General features: G+C 44.5%; 1 protein-coding gene across 4 annotated transcripts in view; it reads left to right on the top strand.

Moving 5' to 3' along the window:
• LOC130211091 (P2Y purinoceptor 3) overlaps nt 1-16,746 on the top strand; it is a 25,099-nt gene extending 8,353 nt beyond the window's left edge. For all 4 annotated transcript variants that reach the window (XM_056441701.1, XM_056441703.1, XM_056441704.1 and 1 more), the window contains 3 exons: nt 2,182-2,624; nt 3,363-5,118; nt 14,503-16,746. In XM_056441701.1, coding sequence (XP_056297676.1) covers nt 2,182-2,624; nt 3,363-4,026 — 1,107 coding nt within the window. In that variant the 3' untranslated portion in view covers nt 4,027-5,118; nt 14,503-16,746. The remainder of the gene's footprint in view (nt 1-2,181; nt 2,625-3,362; nt 5,119-14,502) is intronic.
• The last annotated feature ends 425 nt before the right edge of the window (nt 16,747-17,171 follow it).

Here is a 17,171-nt window from a genome sequence, read left to right as displayed (position 1 = left end):
CACTCTCTCACACACACACTCATTTACTCTATCTCTCTCTCTCTGTCTCACACACACAGACACGCACACTTACTCATTCTCTCACACACACATTCACAGGTTTTTTTCTGGTCGTCAAATAGAAAATAATCTGAACATCAGAATGAGTCACCGTGCAGTACCGACAGCCGCCAGCAGGGCAGCCTCTAAACCGTGAAAGGTTGGCTCCCTCCCGCTCCTCCTGTCCTTCATCCACGCTGCCAGGAATGATGACGTCATGCTAAACACACACACCTACTCAACTTTAAAATAAATAAATAAATAATATAAAAGTTTGAACAGGACGCCGCACGCAGAGCGCCGAGTGGTGAATCACAGTCGGGTAGGGCTCCGCAGAGGAAGTGGCACGAGCCAATCACTTAGGCGACCACATGAGTGATGGGGGGGGCAGGAGATGAATCTCTCGTGTTCCAGACGGTGCGAGTTGTGAGTGGGAGTCCAGACCGTCTGCAACGGTCCGCTTGTGATGAAACGGGGGAAGGATTAAATTACTGTACTCCTCATTGGTCTGAGAATTTATCACGAAATAGACGTTATTTTTTAATTTTGAAAAAAAAAATATGCAGTGACCTGATGGGCATTATGATTATTTTATATTCTTAGCGTGTTAAGAATTAAAAAGAAGCAACTCCTCATTTTCACTTCCAGTCGTGACAAATTAAACCAACGTTTTTTAAAATTATTTTTCTATTATTATGATATAGTATATCATTTAGTTTCGAGGCCCGGGGAGATTAAATCATTAAGTAAATTCCCAGATTGCTCAGATTGATGCTGCAGACACTTTGTGGTCACACTATCTAATGAGAGTTGATCCTAAATATTTTATAGCTCCAACAATAAAATACCCACATTCATTATTTAAAGCAGCAAGAATTCTAAACAATGAGAATATACTACTTTAAATACTACATATACTTTGACTACATTTAATTGCTGATGCTTATATACTATATTTTTAGTAAAATGAGGGTAAAAGTCCAGTGTTGATGGACTTCTCTGTGACGTTTAATATGGTGTGTTCTCCTCTCTTGCGCCCTCTGGTGGTGACACTTGAGAACAACACGCTGTGACCGCTCAGCGCAGACAGGCATGTTGGACTGAACTGCTTCTGAACCTTTATGAAAACATCTGCTGCATTCATTCTTCAAATGTCTTAATATTGATCTGCGTTGTTGAATACAGCCGTTAGAAACACCACTTTACACTGTAACGTGTATTATTGTATTTTAAGTGGGACTATTTCTGGTGAATTTTAATATTTACAATTGATCCCCTTCATGTGTGCATGGCAGGGTAGGACATTTACATATTTATTAGGGGGTAGTTTTCTCCCCCAATTTAATGCTGAACATCTCCCTTTTTGTGTTTACTTTTAATTTATTTACCTGGTTGATGAACTTGTTTTCAATATAAATTGGGGAACTTTTTGAAACTTGTCAAATAGTATTTAACCTTTTGTGAAAAAATAATAAATTTATTTATTTAGGCTTACGGTATATGAGCAATTTTCATAATAAATGGCAATAATAAGACTATTAAACAATAATAAGACTATTAAACAATAATAAGACTATTAGGCAATAATAAGACTATTAAACAATAATAAGACTATTAAACAATAATAAAACTATTAGGCAATAATAAGACAATTAAACAATAATAAGACTATTAGACAATAATAAGACTATTAGGTAATAATAAGACTATTAGACAGTAGAGTCTACAGATTCAAAGTGTTTTCTTAGATTTTTAAACAAAAATCAAACATAAAACATGAATCAGACAATCTTATTTAATTTTATTCTTATTTCTTTGTGGTTATTTATTGTTGTTAAAGTTTTTAAACAACTATTAACAATTATAACTTATTTTTTTATTGATATCTATCGATTTTCTTTGTGTACCTAGTACAGCAATGCAGATAGGACACACACAACAAAGAAAAAGAAAAAAAACACCATTAAATTATGATAATTATTAAAAGGTAATTACGGGGCATTTTCTGCCCCTCTCCTTTGATATCAGGGGGAAAACATTATATTTCTCCGGGGCCGTTTTCCCCTTTGCCCTGGTGTGTTTCCCACACTGGTGCATGTGCTCATCATACCTCTTCGTCGTGTGCCTCCTCGTCTCCTCCAGGAGGTGAAGATGCCGCTCTACTTCCCGACCGAAGCCCTCGTCTCCAGACCCTTCCCTTCGGACTCCATCTTCTCCTCCTCCTCCTCCTCCTCCGCATGGACGATGGAGCCGCTGGCGCCGGACGGTTTCCTCGCCGCCGTGGCCAACGCCAGCGCGCCCGGCGCCCTGAGCTGCACCTACAAGGAGGAATTCAAGCGGATACTCCTTCCCGCCGTGTACACGCTGGTCTTCGTGCTCGGACTTCCCCTCAACGCCGCCGTCATCGTGAAGATCTGGAGGACTCGGCCCAATCTGTCCAAAAACAACATCTACATGCTCAACTTGGCCATCGCCGACTTCCTGTACGTGATGTCACTTCCTCTGCTCATCTACAACTACGGCAGTCGTGACTACTGGCCCTTTGGGGAGTTCGCCTGTAAGCTGGTCCGGTTTCAGTTCTACAGGTGAGATACCGAACATGGGATGATGATATCTGTGCGTTTAAAGCACAGGGGTCAAACACAAGGCCGGCGGGACGAATGCGGAAAATATCCTGTGCTTTTATTTTGAAGGTTGCAAAGTAAATGGATTTCTGTTCAAATATTAGATATTTTAATTTGATGTGGCCCCTGATGGTTTGAAAGACATATGATTATTTTTTCTTAAAGAGATTTAAGAAAGATATCCTGTGCTTTTATTTTGAAGGTTTCAAAGTGAATGGATTCATGTTATAATATTAGAGAAATGTTTATTTTATGTGGCCCCTGATGGTTTGAAAGACATATGATACATTTTTCTTAAAGAAATGTAAGAACAAATATCCTGTGCTTTTATTTTGAAGGTTTCAAATTAAATGGATTCATGTTAAAATATTAGATATTTTCATTTGATGTTGGCCCTGACGGCTTGAAAGACATACAAATCACGTTTTCTTAAAGAAATTTCAGAAAATAAATCCTGTGCTTTTATTTTGAAGGTTTCAAATTAAATGGATTTGTGTTAGAGAAATGTTCTTGCTTACAATATTTGGACACTCGAATAAACAATAATCAAATGCAAAGAGAGTTATTTCACAAAATGTTCGGGAGTAGTTTATACGGTATTTCAGGTACTGGCCCTTTAAGAGGCAGCCATGATGCTGATGGTTTACATTTGACTTTAACGGTACTTTCCCTTTTCTCATTTTCCTGATTTTTTTGTAGCAATCTTCACGGCAGCATCCTCTTCCTCACCTGCATCAGCGTGCACCGCTACGTGGGCATCTGCCACCCGCTGGCCATGTGGCCCAAGCAAGGCGGCCGCAGGCTGGCGTGGCGCGTCTGCGGCGGCGTGTGGCTCGTGGTCGCCGTCCTCTGCGCGCCCACTTTCCACTTCGCCGCCACGGGAACGCAGCGCAACCGCACGGTGTGCTACGACCTGAGCACGCCCGGGAACTCGGTGACCTACTACCCGTACGGCATGGTGCTCACCTGCCTCGGCTTCCTGCTGCCCTTCGTGGGCGTGATGGCGTGCTACTGCCGCATGGCGCTCATCCTCTGCCGCCCGCCGACCTGCCGCAGCGCCTCCGGGGAGAAGCGGGACAAGGCAGTGAGGATGATCGTGGTGGTGGCGGCGGTGTTCTGCGTCAGCTTCCTGCCGTTCCACTTCACCAAGACGGTGTACCTGGTGGTGCGGGCGCTGCCCGGCGTGCCCTGCGAGACGCGCAACTTGCTCGCCGTCGTCTACAAGTGCACGCGGCCGTTCGCCAGCGCCAACAGCTTCCTGGACCCCATCCTGTTCTACTTCACGCAGCCGCGCTACCGCCAGAGCACCAGGAGGTTCATGCTCAAGGTCACCACGCTCAGGGACAAGGGCACCAGCGTCTGAACCAGCACCCTGCAGGGGGTCGGACCCCCGGAGGCCGCAGGGTGGCGCGTGTGTCGAGTTTCCTTCCGCATCTTCTAATGCGAGTCCTTTTCCTGCTGCTCGAGGTTCCTGAGAGGGTCTGACCATCGAGAGGTTCTCAGACCTCAAGAAGACTTCCCGAGATGCAAGTTGGAGGTCGCAATCTCGCAATTCACCATCGCAGCAACCACAGTGTCCTACTGGGCCACTTATTGAGATTCCAGAGTGCTGCAGATATAATATACAGACGATAGGACGTTGACATCTTTGGTTGAGTTCCAATGCATCTTCTAATAAAAGTCCTTTACCTGCTACTCGAGGTTCCTGAGAGGGTCTGACCATCGAGAGGTACCCGGACCTCAAGAAGACTTCCCGAGATGCAAATTGGAGGTTGTGATCTCGCAAATGAGTATCGCAGCAACCGCAGTGTCTTCCTATAGGTCCATGTATCGATGTATCGTTTGCTGAGTGTTCCTCATGCATCTTCTTCTAAAAGTCCTTTACCTGCTACTCGAGGTAACGGAGAACCTTCCTGAGAGGGTCTGACCATCGAGAGGTACCCGGACCTCAAGAAGACTTCCCGAGATGCAAATTGGAGGTTGTGATCTCGCAATTCACCATCGCAGCAACCACAGTGTCCTACTGGGCCACTTATTGAGATTCCAGAGTGCTGCAGATATAATATACAGACTATAGGACGTTCACATCTTCGGTTGAGTTTCCTCATGCATCTTCTTATAAAAGTCCTTTACCTGCTACTCGAGGTAACGGAGAACCTTCCTGAGAGGGTCTGACAATCGAAAGGTACCCGTAAGTCAAGAAGACTTCCTGAGATGCAAATTGGAGGTCGCAATCTCGCAAATTAGTATCGCAGCAACCGCAGTGTCTTCCTATTGGTCCATGTATCGGTTGCTGAGTGTTCCTCACGCATCTTCTAATGCGAGACCTTTCTTTGCTTTTGCCTTCCCCTTCCTGAGAGGGTCTGACTATCGAGAGGTACCCGGACGTCAAGAAGACTTCCCGAGATGCAAGTTGGAGGTCGTGATCTCGCAATTGACCATCGCAGCAATCTCGGTGTGTTCCTATCAGGGCACTTTTTGAGATTCATGTATACATACATGATACATGTCGGTTTCCTCAAGCATCTTCTTATAAAAGTCCTTTACCTGCTACTCACGGTAACGGAGAACCTTCCTGAGAGTTTCTGACCATCGAGAGGTACCCGGACGTCAAGAGGACTTCCTGAGATGCAAATGGGAGGTCGCGATCTCGCAATTAACCATCAAAGCAACCACATTGGGGCAATTATTGAGGTTCCAGAGTGCTGCAGATATAAAATACAGACTTCAGGGCGTTCACTTCCTGCATCGTCCAGTTTATCTGTTTCCTTTCCGTCTCCTCTGGACGGCGGCTACTAAAGGACTAGCAGAGGAAGTCCTTTCACACCGCGGTACACACAGAAAAATAATGGTTCTTTAATGGTTCTTTAAAAGGCTTTGTGGTTTTACGAAGAACCATCACCGACTGGAGAACCATTTTGGAAATGGTGCCTGAAAGAACTATATTTTGAAGGCTCTTTGAGACACCTTTATAGGTTCCTTGAAGAACTCGTTAAGGAAATGGTTCTTTAAAGAACCCTGGTTTGAAAGGTTCTTTGCGGAAGCAGATATGGTGTCTTAAAGAAAAATGTTTTGAAAGTTCTTTAAGACAACTTTATCTGTTCATTGAATAACTATTTAAAGAAAAGGTTCTTTAAAGAAGCCTGGTTTGAAAGGTTCTATGAGTAACCAGAAATAGTGCCTTAAAGAACCATGTTTTAAGGTTCTTTGAGACACCTTTATGGGTTATTTGAAGAACTCTTTAAGGAAATGGTTCTTTAAAGAACCCAGGTTTGAAACGTTCTCTGTGGAACCAGGCTCCTACGTAATATGGTCACAAAGCGTGTTTTCCACGTCTGCACTGCAAGTGAAAGAGGATTTGGGGATTTTGTGTAAAAAGAAAAGGTAAAAAAGAGATCCATAGATTTATATTTGAGGGATAAAATGCTCGATGCCATAAATCTCAAAGCAATTGTTGATATTTAAGAACGCATGTCTAAAAAAATAGCACGAAGCACTTGTGTGGGGAAATGTGCATTTACTTTTATTTATGGAGTATTACACCCCACTGCACTGACATGCTGACTGCTCTTTCTTAAAGTGGTATTAACATATTTATCCAGTAAGGACCAGATCGGAGATAAACTGATGCCAAATGCACTTAAATATACAGTAAAATAAGCCCTCTATCTATAGTTTTCCCCACTTGAAAATATACAATAGTGTTCAAAAGTATGGAGTCACCCAGAAAATGTTGTGTTTTCCATGAAAACTCACTTTTATATATTAAATTAATTTCAAAATGAATATAATAAAAATTAATATAAAATCTAGGCAAGACGTTTATGAGGTTATAAATAATGATTTTTAGAGTAAATATTAATGTAGTTCTTCTTGTGGCTCAAAGGAAGGCCAGTTTTATAGCTTCTCACAGCAGCATAACTGTTTTCAGCTGCGCTCACATAAAAAGGGGTGTGAAGGGTTTTCCTACGCTAGTCTTCTAAGGCGATAACACAATGTACCATTAGAACACTGGAGATGGGCCTCTACACACCTCTGTCGAGACTTCATTACACACCAGAGAATAGTCATGTACACATTAACTATGTAGAGCAGTGGTCACCAACCTTTTTGAGCCCAAGATCCCTGACCTCCGCCTTCATGACGACAAGATCTACCTATTGAGGCGTTGAGAGAAAACGACTGTCCAGACTGGACTTATGACTTTTTATTTGGCCTAATTGTCATTTTGGTCCAGCGTTCAAATTGATGTGACCAGGTACACAGAATTTAAGTGTAATATAACAAGTAAAATATTTGTTAACCGCACACAATATGAACAAGAAAAAACACATTTGCAATGAACAGCTGGATGAACTACCAATATAAATGTTGTATTTATTTACATTTCGTTGCTTCTGTACCTGGACTCTAGCAATGACAATAAATTGAATCCAATCCAATTACAGCACAACACTGACAACATGATCAGTGTTAATATTAATCTGATTTATTGAAGGGACTGTAATGTCTAGGTTCCGGCAAAACATCAGAAGAGACGGCACTTTGCCTGTGAGGAGACAGAGATATTGTGTCTGCAGCTCAAGGGCAGCTACACGCCTGACCGTATTCAACATTCACACTTGTTATCAATATTTACACATACCAAGAGGGACGCACGGCCAACAGACAGCCCCCACCCGGGGGTAAGAGGGATGGGATATGCACCTGTGATGAGATCTGGGGGGAAGGGATGGAATCTTGATGGGCTGGGGAGAAGCGTGGGTTCCTGGGGCTAGACAGGTGTGTTGAGGAGAGCTCCCCGTGTGATTGCAATCGCAGGTGAGCATTTGTACTTTGCTTTTGATCAGTGAATAAACGTCTCCCTAAAGGAGAGAACTATAGCAGACTCGTAGTATTGTATAAGCTCTTCCAGGCTGTCAATTCTGAATTACGTTACAATTTGGTGACCCCGACCGTTGGTTGGCTGACCTGGACAGTAACAAAGAGCTTTTGACCAGAGCGGTGACGTCCGTTTCCCGGACTCCCGACCAAGGGTCGGCGGCTGTTCGGCGGTTGACAACCAGAGGATCCTCATAAACAACAGGTAGAGACAACCTTTTTAATAAAATGTCTGTATTGAGTACACTAAATTAGGTTGTCAACGGTGGATACGCCTCTACCCGTAAATTAAAAAGATAGACAGTTAGAAACTGTAACTGATCACATGTAAAGTATAAGCACATAATCACACTGTTAGGGATATAGGGAGTGTCCATTGATAGGGGTAAATTAGAGAATATAGTTCATCTCGTGTGTATTCCTCGAGATGCAATGGACACAGGGAGAGATTTTTGTTTTCAATAAACTGTGTGGGGGGTTTGCTGTAGCTCTTGGCGATTTTAACGAGACCTGAACACCGAGCGTATCGGGACACGTAAGTGCCCTGAGAATTCCTCGGAAGAAGGTTCTCGGCCAGACTACGTCTCTGTGGGGCATTGAAGAGGGGTAAAACGGGAAATGCATTGATAGGTACTAAGAAGTGAAGGAGAAATAAAACAATATTTGTGAACTGGTGTTATCAAATCCTAGCGGACGAGCGCTGTATCCTTATGATACAGTAGAAGCTTCCCGCCCGAGTTCATAGTATTGGTTATTGCAACTTTTCTCCTGGCTTCAAAGGATACGTGTAAAAAACAACAATAACAACAACACATTTTTGCTTGTTTGGAAGACAACTGGAGAGCGGATCATTCTGTGTGTGTGTGTGGGTGTATGTGTGTGTGTGACTTGCTGTGACCTTGGGGTGCTCACACTCCTCTCGAGAAAAAGAGAAAACGAGGGTGTAAATTGCTTCTGAGTTTTGACAAACTCTGGGAGTTTCGTGTCGTAAAACGAGCGTGTAAATTGCTCCTGAGTTTTGACAAACTCTGGGAGTTTTGTGTCGTAAAACGAGCGTGTAAATTGCTTCTGAGTTCTGATTAACTCTGGAAGTTGCGTGTCGTAAAAAGAGAAAAACAAGCGTGTAAATTGCTTCTGAGTTTTGACAAACTCTGGGAGTTTCGTGTCGTAAAACGAGCGTGTAAATTGCTTCTGAGTTCTGATTAACTCTGGAAGTTGCGTGTCGTAAAAAGAGAAAAACAAGCGTGTAAATTGCTCCTGAGTTTTGACAAACTCTGGGAGTTTCGTGTCGTAAAACGAGCGTGTAAATTGCTTCTGAGTTTTGACAAACTGGGAGTTTCGTGTCGTAAAACGAGCGTGTAAATTGCTTCTGAGTTCTGATTAACTCTGGGAGTTTCATATCGTAAACATATTAAAAGCACGAGCGTGTAAATCGCGTCTGAGTCTCTGTAATACTGTGCCGTATCGGGGAGAGATCGGACAGGTTTCTACGGAGGTGCTCTGGACATTGCCGGTCGTAGCAGATCAGAAGGATGAATGTGTAAATTGCTTCTGTGAGGTAGGATACTGTGCCGGGTTCGAAGACCGGACAGGTGTCTGTATGCCACTCTGGGAGTTTCATGTTTTTATAAGCGTGTAAATTGCTTTTGTGTTTTTTGTAACAAGTTTCTGTAAATACTAGTTTTGAGTCGTAATAAATAAGTTGGATATGGTTGAAAAGGATTCAGTCGGATGTTATAGAATTTGAAACGGAGGAAGATTTTAACAAATTTGTAATTGATGAAGACATATGTGGTAAAACAAGACGATACAATTACGAGTCCTGACACTGAGGTTGATATAACTGAGGTTCGATCTGCGGACGATTTGAATAAACTGCTTAGACCTAAAGTTGAAAAATCCCCAGAAAAAGCTGAAAAATAAAATAACAGGAGCGGCCCCTCCCCTACCCACTTCGGATGATAGCCTCGCTGTGCTCAGCTGCACTCTCTGCGCGCCCCCGCAAAGCGCGCCGCCTTCAAAGGAGGGAGCACAGTCCACTTTCTGCCTCCACCTGAACTTGAGCTCTGAGGGAGTTCTCCTCTCTTCTTGTGGTTAAGTACACACACATACTACATTAATCAAACTGAGATCGACATACAGCACCAGAACAGTGACTAAAGACAACTTCGAACATACATTAATTAGTATAGTTTATTATTGATACATTTTAGTTCATTGAAAAATAGACTTTGAAAAATAAAATAAAATAAAATAAAATAAATAATAATTTTTAAAAAATTAAAAATTAAAATTAAAATAAAACCCCACTTTGGGCTCCAAACGGAACAACATTTCTAGCAGCAAACACATCTCACAAAGCCATTTAAAGATGGGGAAGACTAAAAGATTATTGGAGGAGTGGAAAGAATGTCCGGAAGGGACACTGGGGCATTCATGGCTGAAAGCTTATCAGAGGTTTATGAATAAAACCCCAGAGGCAGAGAAGAAAGATGCATCAAAAAGGTACACAGAATGGACAGAGCTCATGAGGGAGAGAAGCATGTTTGGGGGGGGGAAAACTCCAGCACCAACAAACGAAACATTAATGAGCCATCTTAGTATGGCCAAGAGAGGAAGAGACCGAGCTAAGGTAGTTCAGTCAGGGGCAGGAAGATTCTGTACAAAGGAAAAGAAAAGTATGAAACAGGCAGATCACTTTTTGTCAGATTGTAGAACTTTCCTGGGGGAAATGAATGCAGTGATGCAGGGGAAGACAGCAAATCAGATGCCGCAGTACGTGAAACCAGACGACCATTGTTGTCCAAAAGACAATAACCTAGAGATCAGTAAGGTCAACCCCACACCTCTGCCGACATTCTCCCCAGGCCCGTATGAAGAGCTAAGGGAAATGCTGGCAGCCACACAGACACATCAGATGCCATTACAGCCAGGGAAAGCAACAGAACCAGGAGAGACACAAGTGTTGTTCATTCAGAAGGGGTTGGTACAAGTCACAGCCCAACCACCAAATAATGAGACAGCGATCAAAGACTACCTGACAGAAACATTGAGCCATCTGGAGAGGGGTAACACTGACTTTACAACAGAATCAACTGACTTGTCCACAAGGGCAACAAACCAGACTTTAAGGGGGGTTAACAACTCGAGGCGAAGAGATGTAGTGAGTCAAAGAACCAGTGGAGGATCCAGGCAGACTACCTCCGACAGGATAGGGACAACAGGGGAGGAACTAATTGCAATATTAAATCAGCGAAGGGTTACTACGGTGCTAAATGAGGCAGTCAATGATGACGAGAGTGCTGAGGGAAGTGGAGAGGACTTATCAGAAGAGGATACAAAGCTGGCTAGATTAAGGGGAGAAGAGAGGTGTAGGATGGTAATGCCACCACCAGGGTCAGAAGGTTTAGGGAACTACGGACACAGACATTACCAAAGACTGGACAAAGTTGGAGCGAATGTGCACCAGTGTAATGACATGAGACCACCTACGACTAAAAGAAGGACTGGCACCACAACCAGACGACCACAACAACAGTTTCCACTTCTGACTGCAGTGGGAGCTAATGGCCATGAGAAGACAACATACTCGCCCCTTGCCCTGTCAGATGTGACCATGCTAAAAGAAAAACTACCGAAAATTGAAAAGGGGGGGGCAGCGTGGATCCGAGGTTTTTTGGGGCAATGTGCAGGAAGTGTCCCAGGGGTAGGGGACTTTAGGAGAATTTTTGTAGCCTGCGCCTCCTTAGCGGACCTGCAGCAAGTGGAACGGATGGCGGATACAACAAATGTGCATGATGGCGCTCCATTAGCAGACTGGGTGAGTGATTTGTGGCCTCAGCTCAGGTTTAGGTACCCTGTGAAGGTGGAGACCATGGACCTTACAGTTGTGCCACCATTGGATGGTGAGGGAGGAGCAGCATATTTAGGGAGAATTAGAGAGTTGTGGAACACCAAACTGGGTGAGGACCCCATGGTCGATACAAACACTGAACTGTTGTTTAGAGGGTCCATAGAGGCATCGGTGCCTGACAACATAAAAACACAGCTGAAAGGGACAGTAGGGCTAGCAAGTAAGAACTTTAACAGTTGGGCAGCTCATGTGGGGCACCACGTGGATTGCAACAAAGAGATTTGGGATAAGGAGAGAACAGAGCTAAATAACCTACAGTTGCAGTTAACGAAAACACAGCTAAAAGAGAGCAGAGAAAGGGTGAACATAGCGAAAACAGAAGCTAAGCAGATGCCACAAAACACGGTGCAACAGGCACCAGCACAGTCACCTGGACCTTACGTCCCACATAATCCGTGTCCAGCCCCTCCGCCAGATCCATATGCACTGGTCTATCAACAGCCACAGCAAGCCGCGTTAGCACCACCTCAAGCCCAGTTCCCGCAACCTTATTATCCGCCACAGGCGGGTCAACAGCCCATAAATGGGGCCTCACATCATTGGGAGAACAGCACTAAAAGAAGAGGAATGAGGACTAAGAGGGGTAACAACTGGGGCTTCAGAGGAACAAGACATAGTAACTGTTTCAACTGCGGTCAACCTGGACATTGGGCAGATGCTTGTAGGTTTCAGTCACAGGGTCAGCAATCTCAGTCAGGACCACAGCAGTACCCCTATAATATCTATCCCCCGCCCCCACAAGCACCCAAGACACAGCCACAGCCACAGCCACAAGGCAATAGTGGTCCGTGGCACCAGGCCCCGGGCCAGACACAAATGCCATAGGCGTGCCCAGATCCAACAGCTGACAGCAAACTGTACTCACTGAACAGAAATGTGCCACACCCACTAGTCACCCAAGGATTCAACTGGAGACTAAAGAGACACTGAACAGGAAGCAAAGGGTCCGGTGGGACAGAGTAGATGATGATGACATCACACCTCTGCATGACAACACCCAACGCAGTGGAGACTTTGGTTCAAAGTCCTGCATCCCTACTCACCACCAGGGGACCAACGACATTGTGCCCTTAACTACTCCCTGATACAAGATGAGATCTGAGATCCTGAGGGACTGCTTGCAACACGAGATTGAGGTTTGTGAAAACCCAACTGTGGAGGCTCGGAGATCTATGCAGAGAAGCAAGGAGTAGCAGCGGCCGGTGAATGAACACCAGAGTTGCAGATTGTATGCAGTCGTTGACACCGCAGCTCCACGTCACAGTGTTGGTCCAGAGTGGAGGCACAGAGAAGAGCAATGGTGAAAGCAGAGGTTGAGGCAACGGACTGGGTGCCCACACACATTAAACACTTGCATTCCTCCACATTTGAGAACATGGACAGAATTGCACACATATCGAAGGTCCAGTTAGTATTAGAGACACATGCTTAGACACATGCTTAGCCGCACACATAGGAGAGAGAACACTGATCATGGGGACACTGACAACATGCTTAACTTATTTCAAGACACTTTTAGGACTGAAGGGTGAACTGATGTGTGACTGATTCCGATAGCTCCCATAGAGATAGAGTTAAAACCGCGTACGATTCCAATTTAATCGTCGCCAGCATCCCCTAAGGATGGTACAGACTGTGGATATATATTTTTTTAAACCATAGAATGGCTGTTATAGGCAGGTGTACTGGAGAGGACGAGGGCTCCCTGGAATACATTAATTAATTAATTTCCTAAACCCTTGAAAATGGGCCTTGATTTGGGGCCAATAAATAAATTTGTAACCCGTTCTTTACTAATTATGCCGACGTATTATGACATTCCTTACCCAAGCACAATGATGATGCTGTGAGTTCAGATAAGACATGGTTCTCCTGCATTCATTTGACAGACGCATGCATTTTTTATTTTTTTCTCTGTTTTCTTCTAGAGGTTGACTGCTTATTAGTAGTATTATTGAAAAAGATGGATTTAGGAATTCCATCCTATTTCAAAAGGGGGAAGGGAGCGACTTAACATGTGTTTTAGACAGTGAGAGAGAGAGAGGAAGATAAAAGGACAGAAAGAAAAGGTTGTTTTTGACCTAGAAGCTGGCTCGACAATCTATGTTGACGCCAGAGTACGCAGAGGAGGGCCAGACAAGTACAGACCAATAGATCAGATAGCAGTAGGTTTAGAATCAGAATGTGGACTCTCTCAACTATGTGCATTTCAACAACTTGACATGACCGACAGGAATGCAAGGACATCTAATGACTTATTAGAGCTTTTGCACCCCATGATGTTGTTAAATGTGCCGCTCACGGTACTTCTTTTGATTTTGTATTGTATTGTATTGTATTGTGATGTATCAGGCAGGAGATGTTCATGAACACTTCGTGAAGGGAGTGAGGACATTGATCCTGCAGCCTCCATGAGGGCTCTCGTGGAGGTTAAGTCGACTGCCTCTCAAGAGGAGCAGTTAAGGTTAACAGGGGGGTCCGGTCTCATACGGGCTGGTGGTAGCACCTGTTTCACTCCTTCCTCAGTTGGTTTTGGTGGCTCATGGTGATTTCCATGGAGCCAGGGGGAGGTGGTGGAGGCTTTGCAGGCTACCTGGTGGTCTCGATGCGGGTTACCCACAGTCAACAATCCTGTGCGATCAGGCGTAAGTTGCGGAGCACGACATGAGAAAGTCGCACATCGCTCCGATAGGCCATATTCCAGCTCCAAGACAGCCATAGTGTTATTTGATTTCATTGATATAATCAGACCGGTAAGCAAAACAATATGTGTTGGTGGTGATTGACAGATTCAGCAGAGGGGGGGAAGCCGCCCAGCAGCCAAAGCTGAGGCTATAACTGGAGCTTAGTTTCTAACCAGAGAAGTAAGTCCAATAATCAGTTCTGATAAGAAGTGCTAATCTGTTTTTATCCAAGGTATTGTTGGAAAAGTGTGTCTTTTAGGTTCCGGCGGAGGATATAGAGACTTTCTGCTGTCCTGATGTCAGTGAGGAGCTCGGTCCACCACTGAGAAGCCGGAACAGCAACCAGTCTTGATTTTGTCAGGTGGAAGGAGCCACGGAGGAGAAGCACGTCGGACCAGACCCACAGGAGGAGGAGGTCCATCCGAGGAAGGGGGATGAGCCACGTCAGACTGGACCCCACCTGATGGGACTGACCACGCCCACCGCAGTGGAGAGAAACCACACTGGAACCACATCACACACTGCACCAATGCAGCAGCACCTGAAGGAAGGCCAGAGGGCAGGAGAGGGCAGGAGACCATCACGGCAAAGCCCTGCCGGCCACAGAGGAGAGGAGAAGCAAGGCGTGGCCAATCCACACCAGAACACCAGCAGACGGCTGAGGGAGCTGGAGAGGGGGATGACCTTCACACTCACAGAAAGGAGAGAACGATATGGAGAGCCCAGCTGAAAGAACAATGCCCGTCTCATGGAACCCCAAGAAGAAGACGTGGTCCCTAGCAATAGGAGGTAACAGCCATTATCGGACTAACGGTCAGATTGACCTGCGATGAGGTTGGTTCATCAGGGTGGCTCTAGAGAACCCTGCGATTGTGATAAATGTGTTTTATAACCTAATATTGTTGGGGCTTGCATTTCTTATCAGGTCTAATAACCTGAGAAAAACAGCATATTCTGCCATTGACTAGTCGAGTTGCCTTAAGTGACATTAGTAGAGTGTAACCCTTATAAAAGGGCATTTCTGTTTACTTATGTGATGTGATAATAATGGATAACAAGATATAAGCAATAACACCCCAAAGGACCCGACCCCAAAGAAGACCTGCAGCAGCTCATGCATTCATCCACCAGGTGCTAGTAACCTGATGCATGAGCGGTTCCTGCTGTACGCAAAGTACATGAACCAGAAGAGTCACAGGAGCAACAACATGTTCTGTCTGGTGAGAGACCTCTGTCTCCCAAGGGGGGAATGTGCTGGTTAAAATGTTTCAAATTGTGTGCTTCCACAACATATATACATAGGGGGTATTAAACTTTTACATTGTGTTATATTAGGCTTAAATTACATCTACAAAGATGATTGAGAGGGCACACACAGCTCTCTCCCTCAGACAAGGGTCAACAACGCCAGACAGAGATAGACCCAGCGGCCTTGTGCTGCTCCAGTCTGAACCGTTAGAGAGGAGACTGGAGAGAGGAGACTGCAGAGAGGACCAGGAGGCTCAGACACAATAACGATAAGAGAGACGAGGGGGGAGACGTCAGCAAGAAACCTCCACATTCCTTAAAGTAACCAGTGTGGACTGGGACAGGGGTCACACTGAGTGACGAGAACTAATGGAGAGGATGGGGACGATGGTGAGCAGATAAGTATCAACGGCGACGGATCCGAGGAAGAAACCGAATTGGACGCTCCCTTCCTGTACACATAACTTGCGAAGGTTTGATCATATCCCATATAGTACACACAAGCACACACTTAAAGAGGCGGGAGACTGTCCTGATAGGGAGTTTTTTTCATACTGTTTTTGTATTAGCAGACTATGTGCTCAGAGGAATATCCAGTAGAAAGAAGAGGGTTACAAATACCTGGAGACAACGGTTCTCTAGTACGAGGAATATAAAAGATCCTGGATATAAGAGGGTTCAGCTTAGCTTCTTATGAGATCTATCAAGTTTTTGGATAGCACACTACACCTATTTCTACTTATAATGTTGAGATTTCCACTCTGTACTGATATCACACTACACTTATTTAGTCTTATTGTTGTTAGAGATTTCCACTCTGTACTGATTTAATTTCACCTATTTCTACTTATAATGTGCAGATCTCCACCATGTCACTGATCGAGCCAGTTCTTCTAGATTTATATTAAAATTGAGTTACATAATGAATTATGTAAAAATGGGGATTGTTAATATTAATCTGATTTATTGAAGGGACCGTAATGTCTAGGTTCCGGCAAAACATCAGAAGAGACGGCACTTTGCCTGTGAGGAGACAGAGATATTGTGTCTGCAGCTCAAGGGCAGCTACACGCCTGACCGTATTCAACATTCACACTTGTTATCAATATTTACACATACCAAGAGGGACGCACGGCCAACAGACAGCCCCCACCCGGGGGTAAGAGGGATGGGATATGCTCCTGTGACGAGATCTGGGGGGAAGGGATGGAATCTTGATGGGCTGGGGAGAAGCGTGGGTTCCTGGGGCTAGACAGGTGTGTTGAGGAGAGCTCCCCGTGTGATTGCAATCGCAGGTGAGCATTTGTACTTTGCTTTTGATCAGTGAATAAACGTCTCCCTAAAGGAGAGAACTATAGCAGACTCGTAGTATTGTATAAGCTCTTCCAGGCTGTCAATTCTGAATTACGTTACAATCAGTCAATGAAACTCATGTAAGTTAAGCTCTCATCATAATGCCATCAAGCCATGTGACTCCAGTCAGTGTGATGGGAGTGACTGAACTCTGTCTGTGAGCTTGTAGTTAGTTCATAATCACAGACAGCCAGTCTGAGGCCGTCTGTCAGCTGTCTGTCAGTAATCCAGCTCCTGGTCTTTGATTTGGTGATTTTCTCAACTTCACTGACGAGTTTTTCGGGGCAAAATTGGTATTCATGAAAGTTTTCTCATCTGGGATTGGTTCTGATCTCAGACCGTTGGTGATTACGTTCACATCAGCTCTACAGACATCCTCAGATTTAAAGAATTTTCATAATAATAAATATGAGAATCACCATTTGTGAC

This window comes from Pseudoliparis swirei, chromosome 20 (genome assembly GCF_029220125.1).
Source record: "Pseudoliparis swirei isolate HS2019 ecotype Mariana Trench chromosome 20, NWPU_hadal_v1, whole genome shotgun sequence".
NCBI lineage: Eukaryota > Metazoa > Chordata > Actinopteri > Perciformes > Liparidae > Pseudoliparis > Pseudoliparis swirei.
Note: the sequence above shows the minus strand (reverse complement) of the source record. Positions and strands in the feature narration are given on the sequence as shown.